This window comes from Lithobates pipiens, unplaced genomic scaffold, assembly GCF_037356315.1.
Source record: "Lithobates pipiens isolate NorthernLeopardFrog02 unplaced genomic scaffold, aLitPip1_a1.2 Scaffold_25, whole genome shotgun sequence".
In the NCBI taxonomy this organism is placed as follows: domain Eukaryota; kingdom Metazoa; phylum Chordata; class Amphibia; order Anura; family Ranidae; genus Lithobates; species Lithobates pipiens.
The window spans coordinates 1,371,211-1,389,539 of NW_027507787.1; the positions used below are offsets into that span (position 1 = coordinate 1,371,211).

At 44.1% G+C, this 18,329-nt stretch overlaps 1 protein-coding gene across 3 annotated transcripts in view; it reads left to right on the top strand.

Moving 5' to 3' along the window:
- The window catches only part of RASGEF1A (RasGEF domain family member 1A), a 588,956-nt gene that overhangs the window by 510,619 nt on the left and 60,008 nt on the right, over nt 1–18,329 (top strand). The window contains exon 1 of one of the 3 annotated variants that reach the window (XM_077453951.1): nt 134–338. The exons of the other annotated variants lie outside the window; for them this stretch is intronic. Coding sequence (XP_077310077.1) covers nt 162–338 — 177 coding nt within the window. The 5' untranslated portion in view covers nt 134–161. Of the gene's footprint in view, nt 1–133; nt 339–18,329 lie in introns of those variants that run through there. 3 annotated transcript variants of the gene reach the window in all.

Sequence of the window (18,329 nt, forward strand, 5' to 3'; positions counted from 1 at the left end):
GACGGTCCCTGTGCGCTCTCAGAGGGGCGGAGCCTGTGTACAGTATACAGTATATAAATGATATCTATGCGCTTCCATAAAAGGCGAGTGGGCGGGGCCGGAGCGGAGCGCGGAGGGAGAGAGCTACAAAACAAGATATCAGCGCCGTCCTATGTGAGTCTATGAGAAGGAGGAGAGGAGAGAGGAGCTCTACACCAGTGTGCGGGGAGACGAGAGCCGTGTGCGAGGATTATTATGTCCACAGACTAGATACTGAGGAGTGCCCGGGAGAGGAGAGACCTCCATTCTTCACCCTCATAGGATCCGGAGCGCCTGTGTGTATGGTGCCCAAAATGAGGGTAAGTCCCATAGTGTTCTTCTAGGACTGAGCTGTGCGCTCATCCAGCGATCCCAGTGTGTGCAATCTGGGCGGGGCCACCGCTACATATCTCACCTGATGTCATGTGTGCACCTGTCTGCTCAGATCTGTGCTATTGTCATGGGCACCTGTCTGCTGTCATTGAGGCTGTCTGCTCAGATCTGTACTGCTGTCATGGGCACCTGTCTGCTGTCATGTGTGCTCCTGTCTGCTGTCATTGAGGCTGTCTGATCAGATCTGTGCTGCTGTCATGGGCACCTGTCTATTCTCATCACTTCTGCTGTCATGTGTGCTCCTGTCTGATCAGATCTGTGCTGCTGTCATGTGTGCACCTGTCTATTCTCATCACTTCTGCTGTCATGTGTGCACCTGTCTATTCTCATCACTTCTGCTGTCATGTGTGCTCCTGTCTGCTGTGATCACTGTCCCTCTCATGTGTTCCTCAGCCAGAAGCTTTGCTTTACCAAGATTCTGCTTTGTCACATCGGAGGTGTTCCTGTGGGACTCCTGTGGACATGTGTAGTAAAGCTCGGAGCTGGTTGTTGTCCTTCATTTCCAGGGACCAGGATTAGGAGGTGTCCCTTGTATTGTAGACTGCTGAGTGTGGCAGATCTGATCTATTACTGTCCTCCCCTGTATCTGCTCCTCACTGTCCTGAACCCACACAGTCCATGTCATGTAGAACCAGCAGTCCCTGTGTGTGTGTCCCGTGTGCTTTCCCTGGAGGTAGGTGGATGATGTCCTCATCCAGAGATCTCTATGATCTTCATCCCATGTAATGTGGGTTGCTATGTGCCCTGTCCTCCTGGTGACATATGACCTGTCTGCTCTCCATATTACATCATATGTATGTCCGCCACACTACTACTACTACTACTACTACTACTGCACTATGACACCCCCTATACACAGAGCCTATGTAACCAGCACATTGCAGTGTCTCCTATACATGGCTGTGTCCTGGGGGGATCATGTAGTAGACTGGACACAGATATAATGTGTGATGATGTACTACATATGTGTGATAATGTATTAGACGTGTGTGATGATATAGTACATATGTACATGTGTGATGATGTAGATGTGATGATGTAGTAGATTGGACACAGATGACAGGTGTGATGGTAGTAGTGGGAAGTCCCCGATCAGCCATGCAGGGTATTGTAGGTCGCGGGGGTCCCCCGTGTGTCCCTAAGGAGGGGAATGTTTTCAGCCTCTGTGCTTCCCCTGAGTTGATGATGTGAGGCGCAGGTGGCGGTTTGTTTTTCAGTTCTTAGACAGGAATTTCCTCGTTCCTCCCCTGCAATGCTTCTCTAGCAGACAATACCAATAGCAGAGCGCTGGAAAACACATGTCCCTCCATACAAACACATGTCCCTCCATATAAACACATGTCCCACCATACAAACACATGTCCCTCCATACAAACACATGTCCCTCCATACAAACACATGTCCCACCATACAAACACATGTCCCACCATACAAACACATGTCCCTCCATACAAACACATGTCCCTCCATATAAACACATGTCCCACCATACAAACACATGTCCCTCCATACAAACACATGTCCCTCCATACAAACACATGTCCCTCCATACAAACACATGTCCCACCATACAAACACATGTCCCACCATACAAACACATGTCCCTCCATACAAACACATGTCCCGCCATATAAACACATGTCCCTCCATACAAACACATGTCCCTCCATACAAACACATGTCCCTCCATACAAACACATGTCCCTCCATACAAACACATGTCCCACCATACAAACACATGTCCCTCCATACAAACACATGTCCCTCCATATAAACACATGTCCCTCCATATAAACACATGTCCCACCATACAAACACATGTCCCTCCATACAAACACATGTCCCTCCATATAAACACATGTCCCACCATACAAACACATGTCCCTCCATACAAACACATGTCCCACCATACAAACACATGTCCCTCCATACAAACACATGTCCCACCATACAAACACATGTCCCTCCATACAAACACATGTCCCTCCATACAAACACATGTCCCACCATACAAACACATGTCCCTCCATACAAACACATGTCCCTCCATATAAACACATGTCCCACCATACAAACACATGTCCCACCATACAAACACATGTCCCTCCATACAAACACATGTCCCACCATACAAACACATGTCCCTCCATACAAACACATGTCCCTCCATACAAACACATGTCCCACCATACAAACACATGTCCCTCCATACAAACACATGTCCCTCCATATAAACACATGTCCCACCATACAAACACATGTCCCACCATACAAACACATGTCCCTCCATACAAACACATGTCCCTCCATACAAACACATGTCCCACCATACAAACACATGTCCCACCATACAAACACATGTCCCTCCATACAAACACATGTCCCTCCATACAAACACATGTCCCTCCATATAAACACATGTCCCTCCATATAAACACATGTCCCTCCATACAAACACATGTCCCTCCATATAAACACATGTCCCTCCATACAAACACATGTCCCTCCATACAAACACATGTCCCTCCATACAAACACATGTCCCTCCATACAAACACATGTCCCACCATACAAACACATGTCCCTCCATACAAACACATGTCCCTCCATACAAACACATGTCCCTCCATACAAACACATGTCCCACCATACAAACACATGTCCCTCCATACAAACACATGTCCCTCCATATAAACACATGTCCCTCCATATAAACACATGTCCCACCATACAAACACATGTCCCTCCATACAAACACATGTCCCTCCATATAAACACATGTCCCACCATACAAACACATGTCCCTCCATACAAACACATGTCCCACCATACAAACACATGTCCCTCCATACAAACACATGTCCCACCATACAAACACATGTCCCTCCATACAAACACATGTCCCTCCATACAAACACATGTCCCACCATACAAACACATGTCCCTCCATACAAACACATGTCCCTCCATATAAACACATGTCCCACCATACAAACACATGTCCCACCATACAAACACATGTCCCTCCATACAAACACATGTCCCACCATACAAACACATGTCCCTCCATACAAACACATGTCCCTCCATACAAACACATGTCCCACCATACAAACACATGTCCCTCCATACAAACACATGTCCCTCCATATAAACACATGTCCCACCATACAAACACATGTCCCACCATACAAACACATGTCCCTCCATACAAACACATGTCCCTCCATACAAACACATGTCCCACCATACAAACACATGTCCCACCATACAAACACATGTCCCTCCATACAAACACATGTCCCTCCATACAAACACATGTCCCTCCATATAAACACATGTCCCTCCATATAAACACATGTCCCTCCATACAAACACATGTCCCTCCATATAAACACATGTCCCTCCATACAAACACATGTCCCTCCATACAAACACATGTCCCTCCATACAAACACATGTCCCTCCATATAAACACATGTCCCTCCATATAAACACATGTCCCACCATACAAACACATGTCCCTCCATACAAACACATGTCCCACCATACAAACACATGTCCCTCCATATAAACACATGTCCCACCATACAAACACATGTCCCTCCATATAAACACATGTCCCTCCATACAAACACATGTCCCTCCATATAAACACATGTCCCACCATACAAACACATGTCCCTCCATACAAACACATGTCCCTCCATACAAACACATGTCCCACCATACAAACACATGTCCCACCATACAAACACATGTCCCTCCATACAAACACATGTCCCTCCATACAAACACATGTCCCTCCATACAAACACATGTCCCTCCATATAAACACATGTCCCTCCATATAAACACATGTCCCACCATACAAACACATGTCCCTCCATACAAACACATGTCCCTCCATATAAACACATGTCCCACCATACAAACACATGTCCCTCCATATAAACACATGTCCCTCCATACAAACACATGTCCCTCCATATAAACACATGTCCCACCATACAAACACATGTCCCTCCATACAAACACATGTCCCTCCATACAAACACATGTCCCACCATACAAACACATGTCCCACCATACAAACACATGTCCCTCCATACAAACACATGTCCCTCCATATAAACACATGTCCCACCATACAAACACATGTCCCTCCATATAAACACATGTCCCTCCATATAAACACATGTCCCACCATACAAACACATGTCCCTCCATACAAACACATGTCCCTCCATATAAACACATGTCCCTCCATACAAACACATGTCCCTCCATACAAACACATGTCCCTCCATATAAACACATGTCCCTCCATATAAACACATGTCCCACCATACAAACACATGTCCCACCATACAAACACATGTCCCTCCATACAAACACATGTCCCTCCATACAAACACATGTCCCTCCATACAAACACATGTCCCTCCATACAAACACATGTCCCTCCATATAAACACATGTCCCACCATACAAACACATGTCCCACCATACAAACACATGTCCCTCCATACAAACACATGTCCCTCCATACAAACACATGTCCCTCCATATAAACACATGTCCCACCATACAAACACATGTCCCTCCATATAAACACATGTCCCTCCATATAAACACATGTCCCACCATACAAACACATGTCCCACCATACAAACACATGTCCCTCCATATAAACACATGTCCCACCATACAAACACATGTCCCTCCATATAAACACATGTCCCTCCATATAAACACATGTCCCACCATACAAACACATGTCCCACCATACAAACACATGTCCCTCCATATAAACACATGTCCCTCCATACAAACACATGTCCCTCCATACAAACACATGTCCCTCCATACAAACACATGTCCCTCCATATAAACACATGTCCCTCCATATAAACACATGTCCCACCATACAAACACATGTCCCACCATACAAACACATGTCCCTCCATACAAACACATGTCCCTCCATACAAACACATGTCCCTCCATACAAACACATGTCCCTCCATATAAACACATGTCCCACCATACAAACACATGTCCCACCATACAAACACATGTCCCACCATACAAACACATGTCCCACCATACAAACACATGTCCCTCCATACAAACACATGTCCCACCATACAAACACATGTCCCTCCATACAAACACATGTCCCTCCATACAAACACATGTCCCTCCATACAAACACATGTCCCACCATACAAACACATGTCCCTCCATACAAACACATGTCCCACCATACAAACACATGTCCCTCCATACAAACACATGTCCCTCCATACAAACACATGTCCCTCCATACAAACACATGTCCCACCATACAAACACATGTCCCTCCATACAAACACATGTCCCTCCATATAAACACATGTCCCACCATACAAACACATGTCCCTCCATACAAACACATGTCCCACCATACAAACACATGTCCCTCCATACAAACACATGTCCCTCCATACAAACACATGTCCCACCATACAAACACATGTCCCACCATACAAACACATGTCCCTCCATACAAACACATGTCCCTCCATACAAACACATGTCCCTCCATACAAACACATGTCCCTCCATACAAACACATGTCCCTCCATACAAACACATGTCCCTCTATACAAACACATGTCCCACCATACAAACACATGTCCCTCCATATAAACACATGTCCCACCATACAAACACATGTCCCTCCATATAAACACATGTCCCACCATACAAACACATGTCCCTCCATACAAACACATGTCCCTCCATACAAACACATGTCCCTCCATATAAACACATGTCCCACCATACAAACACATGTCCCACCATACAAACACATGTCCCTCCATACAAACACATGTCCCTCCATATAAACACATGTCCCTCCATACAAACACATGTCCCTCCATATAAACACATGTCCCACCATACAAACACATGTCCCTCCATACAAACACATGTCCCTCCATACAAACACATGTCCCTCCATACAAACACATGTCCCTCCATACAAACACATGTCCCACCATACAAACACATGTCCCTCCATACAAACACATGTCCCACCATACAAACACATGTCCCTCCATATAAACACATGTCCCACCATACAAACACATGTCCCTCCATACAAACACATGTCCCTCCATACAAACACATGTCCCTCCATATAAACACATGTCCCACCATACAAACACATGTCCCACCATACAAACACATGTCCCTCCATACAAACACATGTCCCTCCATATAAACACATGTCCCACCATACAAACACATGTCCCTCCATACAAACACATGTCCCTCCATACAAACACATGTCCCTCCATACAAACACATGTCCCTCCATACAAACACATGTCCCTCCATACAAACACATGTCCCTCCATACAAACACATGTCCCTCCATACAAACACATGTCCCACCATACAAACACATGTCCCTCCATACAAACACATGTCCCTCCATACAAACACATGTCCCTCCATACAAACACATGTCCCTCCATACAAACACATGTCCCTCCATACAAACACATGTCCCACCATACAAACACATGTCCCTCCATATAAACACATGTCCCACCATACAAACACATGTCCCTCCATATAAACACATGTCCCACCATACAAACACATGTCCCTCCATACAAACACATGTCCCTCCATACAAACACATGTCCCTCCATATAAACACATGTCCCACCATACAAACACATGTCCCTCCATACAAACACATGTCCCTCCATACAAACACATGTCCCTCCATACAAACACATGTCCCTCCATACAAACACATGTCCCACCATACAAACACATGTCCCTCCATACAAACACATGTCCCACCATACAAACACATGTCCCTCCATATAAACACATGTCCCACCATACAAACACATGTCCCTCCATACAAACACATGTCCCTCCATACAAACACATGTCCCTCCATATAAACACATGTCCCACCATACAAACACATGTCCCACCATACAAACACATGTCCCTCCATACAAACACATGTCCCTCCATATAAACACATGTCCCACCATACAAACACATGTCCCTCCATACAAACACATGTCCCACCATACAAACACATGTCCCTCCATATAAACACATGTCCCACCATACAAACACATGTCCCTCCATATAAACACATGTCCCACCATACAAACACATGTCCCTCCATATAAACACATGTCCCTCCATACAAACACATGTCCCTCCATACAAACACATGTCCCTCCATACAAACACATGTCCCTCCATATAAACACATGTCCCACCATACAAACACATGTCCCTCCATATAAACACATGTCCCACCATACAAACACATGTCCCTCCATACAAACACATGTCCCTCCATACAAACACATGTCCCACCATACAAACACATGTCCCTCCATACAAACACATGTCCCACCATACAAACACATGTCCCTCCATATAAACACATGTCCCACCATACAAACACATGTCCCTCCATATAAACACATGTCCCACCATACAAACACATGTCCCTCCATACAAACACATGTCCCTCCATACAAACACATGTCCCTCCATACAAACACATGTCCCTCCATACAAACACATGTCCCTCCACTCCATACAAACACATGTCCCTCCATACAAACACATGTCCCTCCATACAAACACATGTCCCTCCATACAAACACATGTCCCTCCACTCCATACAAACACATGTCCCTCCATACAAACACATGTCCCTCCATATAAACACATGTCCCACCATACAAACACATGTCCCACCATACAAACACATGTCCCTCCACACAAACACATGTCCCTCCATACAAACACATGTCCCTTCCATACAAACACATGTCCCCCCATACAAACACATGTCTCCCCATACAAACACATGTCCCCCCATAGAAACACATGTCCCTCCATACAAACACATGTCCCACCATACAAACACATGTCCCTCCATACAAACACATGTCTCCCCATACAAACACATGTCCCTCCATACAAACACATGTCCCACCATACAAACACATGTCCCTCCATACAAACACATGTCTCCCCATACAAACACATGTCCCTCCATACAAACACATGTCCCTCCATAGAAACACATGTCCCTCCATACAAACACATGTCCCACCATACAAACACATGTCCCCCCATACAAACACATGTCTCCCCATACAAACACATGTCCCTCCATACAAACACATGTCCCTCCATACAAACACATGTCCCACCATACAAACACATGTCCCACCATACAAACACATGTCCCTCCATGCAAACACATGTCCCTCCATATAAACACATGTCCCACCATACAAACACATGTCCCCCCATACAAACACATGTCCCCCCATGCAAACACATGTCCCCCCATGCAAACACATGTCCCACCATACAAACACATGTCCCTTCATACAAACACATGTCCCACCATACAAACACATGTCCCTCCATACAAACACTTCTATAGTGTGAAACGCGTCAACATACCTGCATTTCCCCTGCCTGTACCCATCCAGTGCTTTTAATATTTATGCCTCAATAAAGACTTTATACTTTACTCTCTGTGTGGGTGTGCGGCCGATCCGAAGATTCTCTGTTCCAGTTCTCACAGCTATAGATATGTCGGCTCTTCCAGCCTCTCCTACATGGAAGTTGGGGGTCATCACATAGAGATCTGAGCAGATCTGACCAGGGCAGTCTTTAATGATGAATGGACCCTGGGCAAAATTATTCTTGGGGCCCCCCCACACAATTTTGCTCTCCACCTGCTCTGAGACATGCAATAAATAGCAGCTAGACTTAAAATCATTTTACTGTATCAGATCAGGCAGCTATTGTGATTGGTTACCAGCAGTTACGGCATATCATTACGGCTCACTGATTGGTTGCTAGACGTTACAGCACATCATCTCCTCACTGCAGGGGTGCATGATATACATATGAATGCTGCTTTTATTTACATATCAATGCCGCCGTCCACAGCTGTTTACTTAGTATTGTCGCCATTATTTACATATTTACATGTAAACACAGGGTGTGCAGGTGAGTCATCTGCACACAACAATAGGGCAGAGCTGGGCAGCATTAGTAGCAGCACTTCATACTGAGATATTGGGACACAGCACAGGACTAAAACTTCAAGGGACAAGGGAATTTAAACCTGGATAGTTGACAAGTGTGAGGCAGCTATTTTGGGCCCCACAACAATGACAGGGCCCAGGGCAGCTGCCCCTTTTGCCCTGCCTTAAAGACGGCCCTGGATCTGACCATTGGCTGCCTTCATAGTGTCATAGTTGGTAAGGCTGAATAAAGACACCAGTCCATCTAGTTCCACCTGAGCTGGGGTGGTGAGGAGATGGAGGAAGAAAAGAGGTCTTCTCTTCAAGCTTGCACAATCCTTCCCACTGTATCATCTCATAGGTGACAGACATTGCTCTGGGTGTAATGCGAGGGGACATCATGGCATCTCTGCCTTCTACAGACTGCCAGGAAAAGTTTCAGAAGATCAGCTGACTGAACCTCATTTATAAAGATCTCCAAAATATCAACGATCAGATAGCAGCGGATGGAATACGATTGTCACAGTGGTAATGGAGAACACTAGACACACTGAGCCCACGTACACACGGTCGGAGATTTTGGCAACCTAATCCGTCGGATTTTGCCCGTCGGATTTAGTCCGACGGATTGTGTCCGAAACTGTTGCATACACACGGTCGGGCCAAGTTGGGGCGAAAAATCCGATCTTTCAGAACGTGATGACGTAATTTCATTACGATGGGACTACATTCAGGCTAGTAGCCAATAGCTTTGATGTAGGAATTAGATCTGAGCATGCGTGGCACTTGGTCCGATGAAAATGCTCTACACATGATCTGATTAGGTCCGTCCGGCCCAGTTGGTCGGGAAATATTTCCAACATGTTGGAAAATTGGGTCGGACAGAGATTTGGACGGAATCGGTCCGATGCATACCACACACACAGTCGGATTATCCGACGACACGGTCCGATAAGACGCATTCCGACAGATTCTCCGACCGTGTGTACAAGGGCTGAGGGTTGTTGGACATACAGTGGCTACCATTGATGTTCCTTTTCTCAGTCCCCCCCCCCCCCCCCCCCGCTTTTATCTGGTTTTTACGAGCAGCAGGTTTGTTCTGCTCCAATGTTCATATTACCCACCAATGGACACGTTTCCTATGACCTTTGATCTGCATGGATTAGGCTTCCTCCTCTAGAAGCTGTTGGGGGTTCCTTGGTCAATGAGCAATGTCTGTCTCTCAGATAAGTCACCCCAGACACCTGTGATCTTTTATCTGTCTATAAGGGGGGATTCTTCCCAATGACTACAAGTGCAAGGTGCAATCTTCCTATTGACCACCACACTGGCGTTCCCTGCATTGTAGATATAGTCATTATTAGAAGAGGCTCCCTGAAGCCAGAACGTTGTTTCAAGGGTTCTTCCACATTAAAAAGTCTGTCTCTATGGGCACAGAGAGAACAATGGCTTCCTATGGGCCTTATCACTCCATACCTGTGTGGTGGTGTGTGCTCTGTACCAATGCATTACATGTCACCGCAACATCTTCTTTGGGATACCTCAAAAAAGTTAAAACAGTGCTATTGTTGTAAGGGCGGCTCTCACCGCACCTATACTACACACACCAGCCCCGATGTGTAGTACAGGAGATAGAAGCGCACATCCTTCAGATTCTTGGAGACCCCCTACAGCAGTGCTTCTCAACCTCAGTCCTCAAGTACCCTCAACAGGCCATGTTTTCAGGTTTTCCTTTATCTCGCACAGGGGCTTCAAATCAGAGTCAATGGCTTGGTATTTTGGACAGCTATTTTATCTAAGCGCAATTCCCAAAACATGACCAGTTGGGGGTACTTGAGGAGCGAGGTTGGGAACATCTGCGTTACAGAACCCAAAACAGGCCCAGCTGGGCAATTTGTACCGACTAGCATTTTTTATTTAGTTATTGTTGGCTGAATTGTTTTGGTATCGGAAGGAAAGTTTTCTGTTCTGTTGGGAGATTCCCATTCTCTTCCTCTTTCAGAGACATAGCAGTAGGTGAGAGGGCAACTTTCTACAGAGAGCGGAAATCCCCCAGAACGCTCATCACAGTTAGAGGGGGTTTCCTGTTTCGGAGATAGCTGTAACATTTTGGATTTCCCACCATTTTAAATCAGTCATATTTTATTAAATTTCAAGTTGCTTATCCACTACAATACAGGGCACTTTCACCCCCTTCCTTCCCAGCCCAATTTTCAGCTTTCAGCGCTCTAGCGCTTTCAGTGACAATTGCGCGGTCATGCTACACTGTACCCAAATGAAATTTTTATCATTTTGTTCGCACAAATAGAACTTTATTTTGGTGTTATTTATTCACGACTCCGTTTTTATTTTTTGCGATATAAGCGCAAAAAAAGCGGAAATTTGGAAAAAAAACAATATTTTCTTTTTTCTATTTTAAAAGAAATCCAATAAAATCAAATTTTGTCATAAATGTAAGCCAAAATGTATTCTGCTACATGTTTTTGGTAAAAAAAAATTCCGTTAAGTGTATAATAATTGGTTTGTGTGATCACGGACATATGTACGCAAATGATCATGTACATATATGTGCAGGTGATCACGTACATATGTGTGCAGATAATCATTGGGACATGTGATTTTAGTGGGACATATGTGGGGGACATGTTTTTATTATTAGGGACATGTGTTTTTATTATTTGGGGACGTATGTTTTGGGGACATATGTGGGGACTGTGTTTGTACTGTGTGGTGTGTTGTGTATTACACTAGACTGGTGATCAGTGAGTAAAAAGCTGTAAAAAACAGCTCATACTCACTGATCATCAGCCGGCTGCAGCGATCTGCTCTCCTCTCCTCAGCGATGACTTCTGTGTGAGGAGAGGAGAGCCGATTGCCTAGCAACTGGCTGTTTGTTTACATCACATGACGGCCGTGATTGGACACGGCCGTCATGTGATCAGGAGGGCCAATCACAGAGCCCTCCTGCCGATCTGAGATGCGCCGTGTCTGGGTGACACGAGCACATCGGGATTGCGCCGCTGCGTGGGTACGCGCGCGCGATCCTGCTCCTTCTGAAGGACATTCCTGAACATCCTATCAGAAGTAGATGGCTCCCACCCGGCCGTATATGTGCATTGGCCGGGTGGGAAGTGGTTAAACAAGTATTATTAATACAATTTCATTACCAATAAGTAATGAACATCGTTTTCAAATAATAATATTCCAGGAGTTGGTGATAATGAAACTGGTGATAATGACCCAAACATTCTGTAGGATGTAGTTCAGTAAATCAGGTTCTTAAAGCCTATACGGGTGTGTAAAAGGCATTAAATAATAGCATTATTAGCATTAAGCAAGAGAGCTGTTACCTAAATGCGGCATCTGGTTTTGGCAACTCTAGGGAGAAAAACCCAACCGGATTTTTCAAAAAGAGGGGAGACCACACAGGATAGGCTTGGGGAGCAAAAAGGATGGCTTCCCAGTGAAACAAAGGGTGTTATCGTGCCATCATTAAGGATGGGTGTTGAAGCCAAGGTGACCAAAGGGACCAGAAGGATTGGCCTTCACCATTCTTGATGGAGAACATAAGATCAAATTGAGATTGTTACATAGTTACATAGTCAGGCAGGTTGAAAAAAGACACAAGTCCATCCAGTTCAACCACAAAAAAATAAAAATAATATCATACAATCCCATAAACCCAATTCTATACCCACAGTTGACCCAGAGGAAGGTGAAAAACCCCAGCAGAGCATTATCCAATTTGCTAAATTTGTGTGTTAAGGTAGTCCGTGAAAGAGGAGAGATCTGGAGGTTCTGCTTGCTTCCCTTCACATATGATGGATCTCCTGGCTCATGCAGTGTATGATGAAGGGAAGGTGTCGTTTGGGCCAATGTTCATATTTGCTGATGCGGGGTCTGGATCCAGTTTATAACCAATCACCGAGGAGATGAAATGAAATATTTTGATCCAGAATGGAAATAGATTAGGACACGGCCACCATGTGTGTAAAAGGGATCCTGGTTCTCCGCATCGTCTCCAACAAAGTGGTGAGTAGGAGGGAGAGAACGTGGATAGGCGTGTTGGCGTGTAGTACCAGCTGTGGGATTCCCAGTGTGTAGCACATCTTGAATGTTTAAAGTCATAGTTGGTGGCGTTGTGCCATCGTAGAATGTGGAAGGATTGGGAGAGGTCTTTTTCCCATAACGTCATGGAGTGAGATTTTTCCTTTGAAGAGGGGGACAGAAACCCGAGGTGTGGATTTCCCACCATTTTCTGTCCTGGTCCCAGTGGTCACCCAGGCAAATAAAATGACGTATCTCCACCGGGGACCACAGACGGTAATAAGAACCTTACAGCCCAACCCTCCCCATCTACAACCAGAACGCAAGCTTTGACCTCAAAGGTGAGCAACAGAATTAACATTAAGGTTTATAATTCATAATAATAATACTAAGTATTAAATAATAATAACAAACAATAATAGTAAGTATGTTATTTTTTAAGGTTATTAAATTAGCAGTTTTAAAAACATTTGGCTGTACTTTTGCCGGGCAGTTTTTGGAGAATTTTTTTTTGATTTTCAGTTGTAATCAGCGCAGTTTTAGGCGACGGAAAGGTTAAACACAGCTTTGACCTGGATGTGCGTATTTGTCATGGGGCGGTTTTGTTGGCTGTCCTGTGTTGGTTTTGTGGCGTATTGTTTGGTAGAGCCGCCTAGGTCAGCGGCAGTGACAGCTGAGTGTATTGGTGATGACAGCTCTGCCATCTATACATGGCGCCCATTGTCATCGGACAATCCCACTATGTAGGTTCACATTTGTCAGGCCTGTGTGGAGATGTCCTTTGTTTTTATTCTTCTACTTCTTGGTGATATTTTCGGCTGGGTTGTCACTTCAGGAGTAAAGCAGATCTCTAATCAGGATGTAATATTTGAAATGTTAACATGACAGGTTTTCATTATATTTAAAAATAAAAAGTATGTGGTGTTCAGATGTCTTAATACTGAACGCCATGCTAACAGCTAAATACACAGATACAATGCATATAAGTTGGCTGTTTTACTCGTCAAACGATTTGTTTTCGCAACAATCCAGTCCTGGAATTTACACAGCTCCGCCACATAGCACAGCCCTGTCTAGGCAGGGCAGGAGACCTGAGTTCTCTCTGCTGCAGTTCAGTAACACTAAAGGCTGACCATACATTATACAATTATCTTGTACAACTGTCCTTTAGATTTACCAAAAGCTTATAATATGAGGTCAAATCTAAACACCTTCAATGTGTATGCAGTCAGGCCGGCCCTTCCACTACATAGAAACTGAATAAGAAAATTGTATAATGTATCGCCAGCTTTACAGGTTTTGTCCCTCACCCAGCCAGCAGCTGAATGGTGAGCTCATGTCACCCTGCTCTCTCCTCCTAGCAGCATGCTTCTTGTACTTCAATACAGCAGAGTTTTGTGCTGCTTCTCTCCCCCTATCTGAGCTCTGCTGTACAGGGATACCAAGTCACATCCAGGAACTTGCACTGCTTGAATTTAAAATAATACATTGAATGTGTGGACAAGGACTGAAGATGGCGCTTCTCCTGTTTTAGTGATTTTGTAGTTGGTGGGTAGCATAGGCAAAGGGAGGGATTTATGTCTTTATAGGATTATTATACCCACCTATATAGGATTATTATACCCCACCTATATTGGACTATTATACTCCACCTATATTGGATTATTATACCCCACCTATATTGTATTATTATACCCCACCTATATTGGACTATTATACCCCACCTATATTGGACTATTATACCCCACCTATATTGGACTATTATACCCCACCTATATTGGACTATTATACCCCACCTATATTGGACTATTATACCCCACCTATATTGTATTATTATACCCCACCTATATAGGATTATTATACCCCACCAATATTTGATTATTATAACCCACCTATATAGGATTATTATACACCACCTATATTGGATTATTATACACCACCTATATTGGATTATTATACCCCACCTATATTGGATTATTATACCTCACCTATATAGGATTATTATACCCCACCAATATTGGATTATTATAGCCCACCTATATAGGATTATTATAGCCCACCTATATTGTATTATTATAGCCAACCTATATTGTATTATTATACCCCACCTATATTGTATTATTATAGCCAACCTATATTGGATTATTATACCCCACCTATATAGGATTATTATAGCCCACCTATATAGGATTATTATACCCCAGCTATATTGTATTATTATAGCCCACCTATATTGGATTATTATACCCCACCAATATTTGATTATTATAACCCACCTATATAGGATTATTATACCCCACCTATATTGGATTATTATAGCCCACCTATATAGGATTATTATAGCCCACCTATATTGTATTATTATAGCCAACCTATATTGTATTATTATACCCCACCTATATTGTATTATTATAGCCAACCTATATTGGATTATTATACCCCACCTATATAGGATTATTATAGCCCAGCTATATTGTATTATTATAGCCCACCTATATTGGATTATTATACCCCACCAATATTTGATTATTATAACCCACCTATATAGGATTATTATACCCCACCTATATTGGATTATTATACCTCACCTATACAGGATTATTATAGCATTATAATAATTATGACCTCCCTTGCAGGGACAAATCCCAGGCTCAGTGTTGTGGTGATCGTGTCCCCTATGCTCTATGTCCGGGTCACATCATTTCTGCTCCATTAGGCTGAGCCCTGTTCCCAGGTCTGGATGGATTCCTCCGATCCATTGTCACACTTTGTCATAATGAGCTTCCTTAGGCTGCTCTGTGGATTACCATGGAGAGGATGGGGGCTTCCTCTATTTTAGGTGGTCTTTTCTCCCGCTGTGTTTAAGTGCTGACCTTTGTTCCTTTCACTTGTTTGCTTTAGAAAGGATTACATTCAGCTCCCTTGTTATTAAAGGAATGGGTTCTCTAAGAAGACTCTTTGAAGTCTGTTTTTAGAAGAGGGGTGCCCCCCACCCCCACCCACCAAGGTCAGCTTTACAAGTAGAGGTGATTAGTTATCTATGGATTAGGCATTAGCCCACCATGACTGTACATTACAGCAACTTGAAGAAAAAAAAAACTTTGTATACATATCCCTGTAACTTCTATCAACGACTCATATAGACGGAGTGGGTCAGGAGACATGGTGTGCATACCTTTTATAAACCGCCATTCTCCACTCTACAGAAGTATTACTAAACCCACAACAGTAAAATCAGTCTGTATGAACTATTTTCATATTACCGGGTTTAGTAACACTTTAACTCGGCCATAGATGGATGGAAATTCGGCTGGTTCAGCAGGAATCGGAGGAATTGGATGAATTTCAATCCATTGATCGATTTCAGTACAACCCTCCCATTGGATTTCTGTCATGTGATCAGTGCTGGTGGCTGTAGACGACAGCAGTGATCATTGTATGCTCACAACAGGGAAGCATCTTTCTGTCAGAACACAAGGAATCCCCATTGATGGGAGAATGGAGCAGGTTTTTTTTCCCTTCCACCTGTAGTTGGAAAGAAAGAAAATTGCATAATCTATGGCTTGCCTAATAAGGGGGGGGATCTGACCAAAATGTATAAACTGTAGTAACGTGTTTACTCTAAGGACCCTTAACAAGGCACGTGACCACAAGACTGGACAAGCTCAGAAAGAGGTTCCTTACTGGTCATACCCTGATCAATATTCTGCCAGTTCAGCAGGAACCAGCCAAATTTCCATCAGTGTGCGGTCATCCCTGATTGACAGAATTTGATAGTATAATTGACTTCTGTCAAAGGGACATGCTGATGTCTCTAGATCAGCGGCTGCAGATTGGTGTATTCTGACAGCAGTGGGTCCTGCCATCCAAACACAGTGTCCCAGCACAGGGGGGTGTAGGGTGGGCATTCCTCCATCCAGCAGACATTTCCGGATGGACTCACCTCTGCATCTACGTGCCCATAGACTTGCATGGAGTTTCTTATCGGGTCCACCTGAAAAACGAACACTGACCGTTGGACCCGATCAGACTGCCCGTGTGAAAGAGGCTTTACCTGTTTTTCCTGATTGCATTATAACTGGAATATGAATGGATTTCATTCATTCTGCTTCCATGAAAAGTGACGGGAGGGAGTCAGGGGATACAAAGTAATACAAATGATGGTTTCCTTTTATGCCAAGCAGAGGGGCTGGAGAAATCAGGGGAAGGAAGCCTGAGAACATCCATCTCCCAGGATGCAGTGATCTAACTGGGCACTCGTGCCCCGCAAATACGGGTACCTTTTATTTATTTATTAGTTTGCCTAGTCTATTACATTTTGGCAGCAGAGTGTGACTGCCATTGGGATTACGGATTTTTATTCTGCTTTAGCACACATGTTTGTATTTGGTAGGAGTGCCAGCGGCTGTTACAATGATATTTTTTAGTGGCATTGGTGGTCTACCAACTCTGTAGAGAGAAATCGAGGCTGAGACTAAAGCCGCCATATAGATCGAATATCTGGCATTCCAGCGGATCCGAGGTAAGATTCAATCCATGGATGGGCAGGCTGGTTGTACTAAAGTCGATCCATCAATCAACTTCAGTACAACCCGTCTATTGGATTTTTTTGCATGAATTTACTGCTGGCGGCTATCTATTGCCACCAGCAGTAAACATTGTGTTCTGCTGGCAGAGAAGGTTCCCTGCCGACAGAACACTATAGTGCTGCGGGAGAGAAGAAAATCACATCATCTATGGCTTGCCTAAGGCTGCAGCATAGGGTGGAATAGGTTGGTAAGG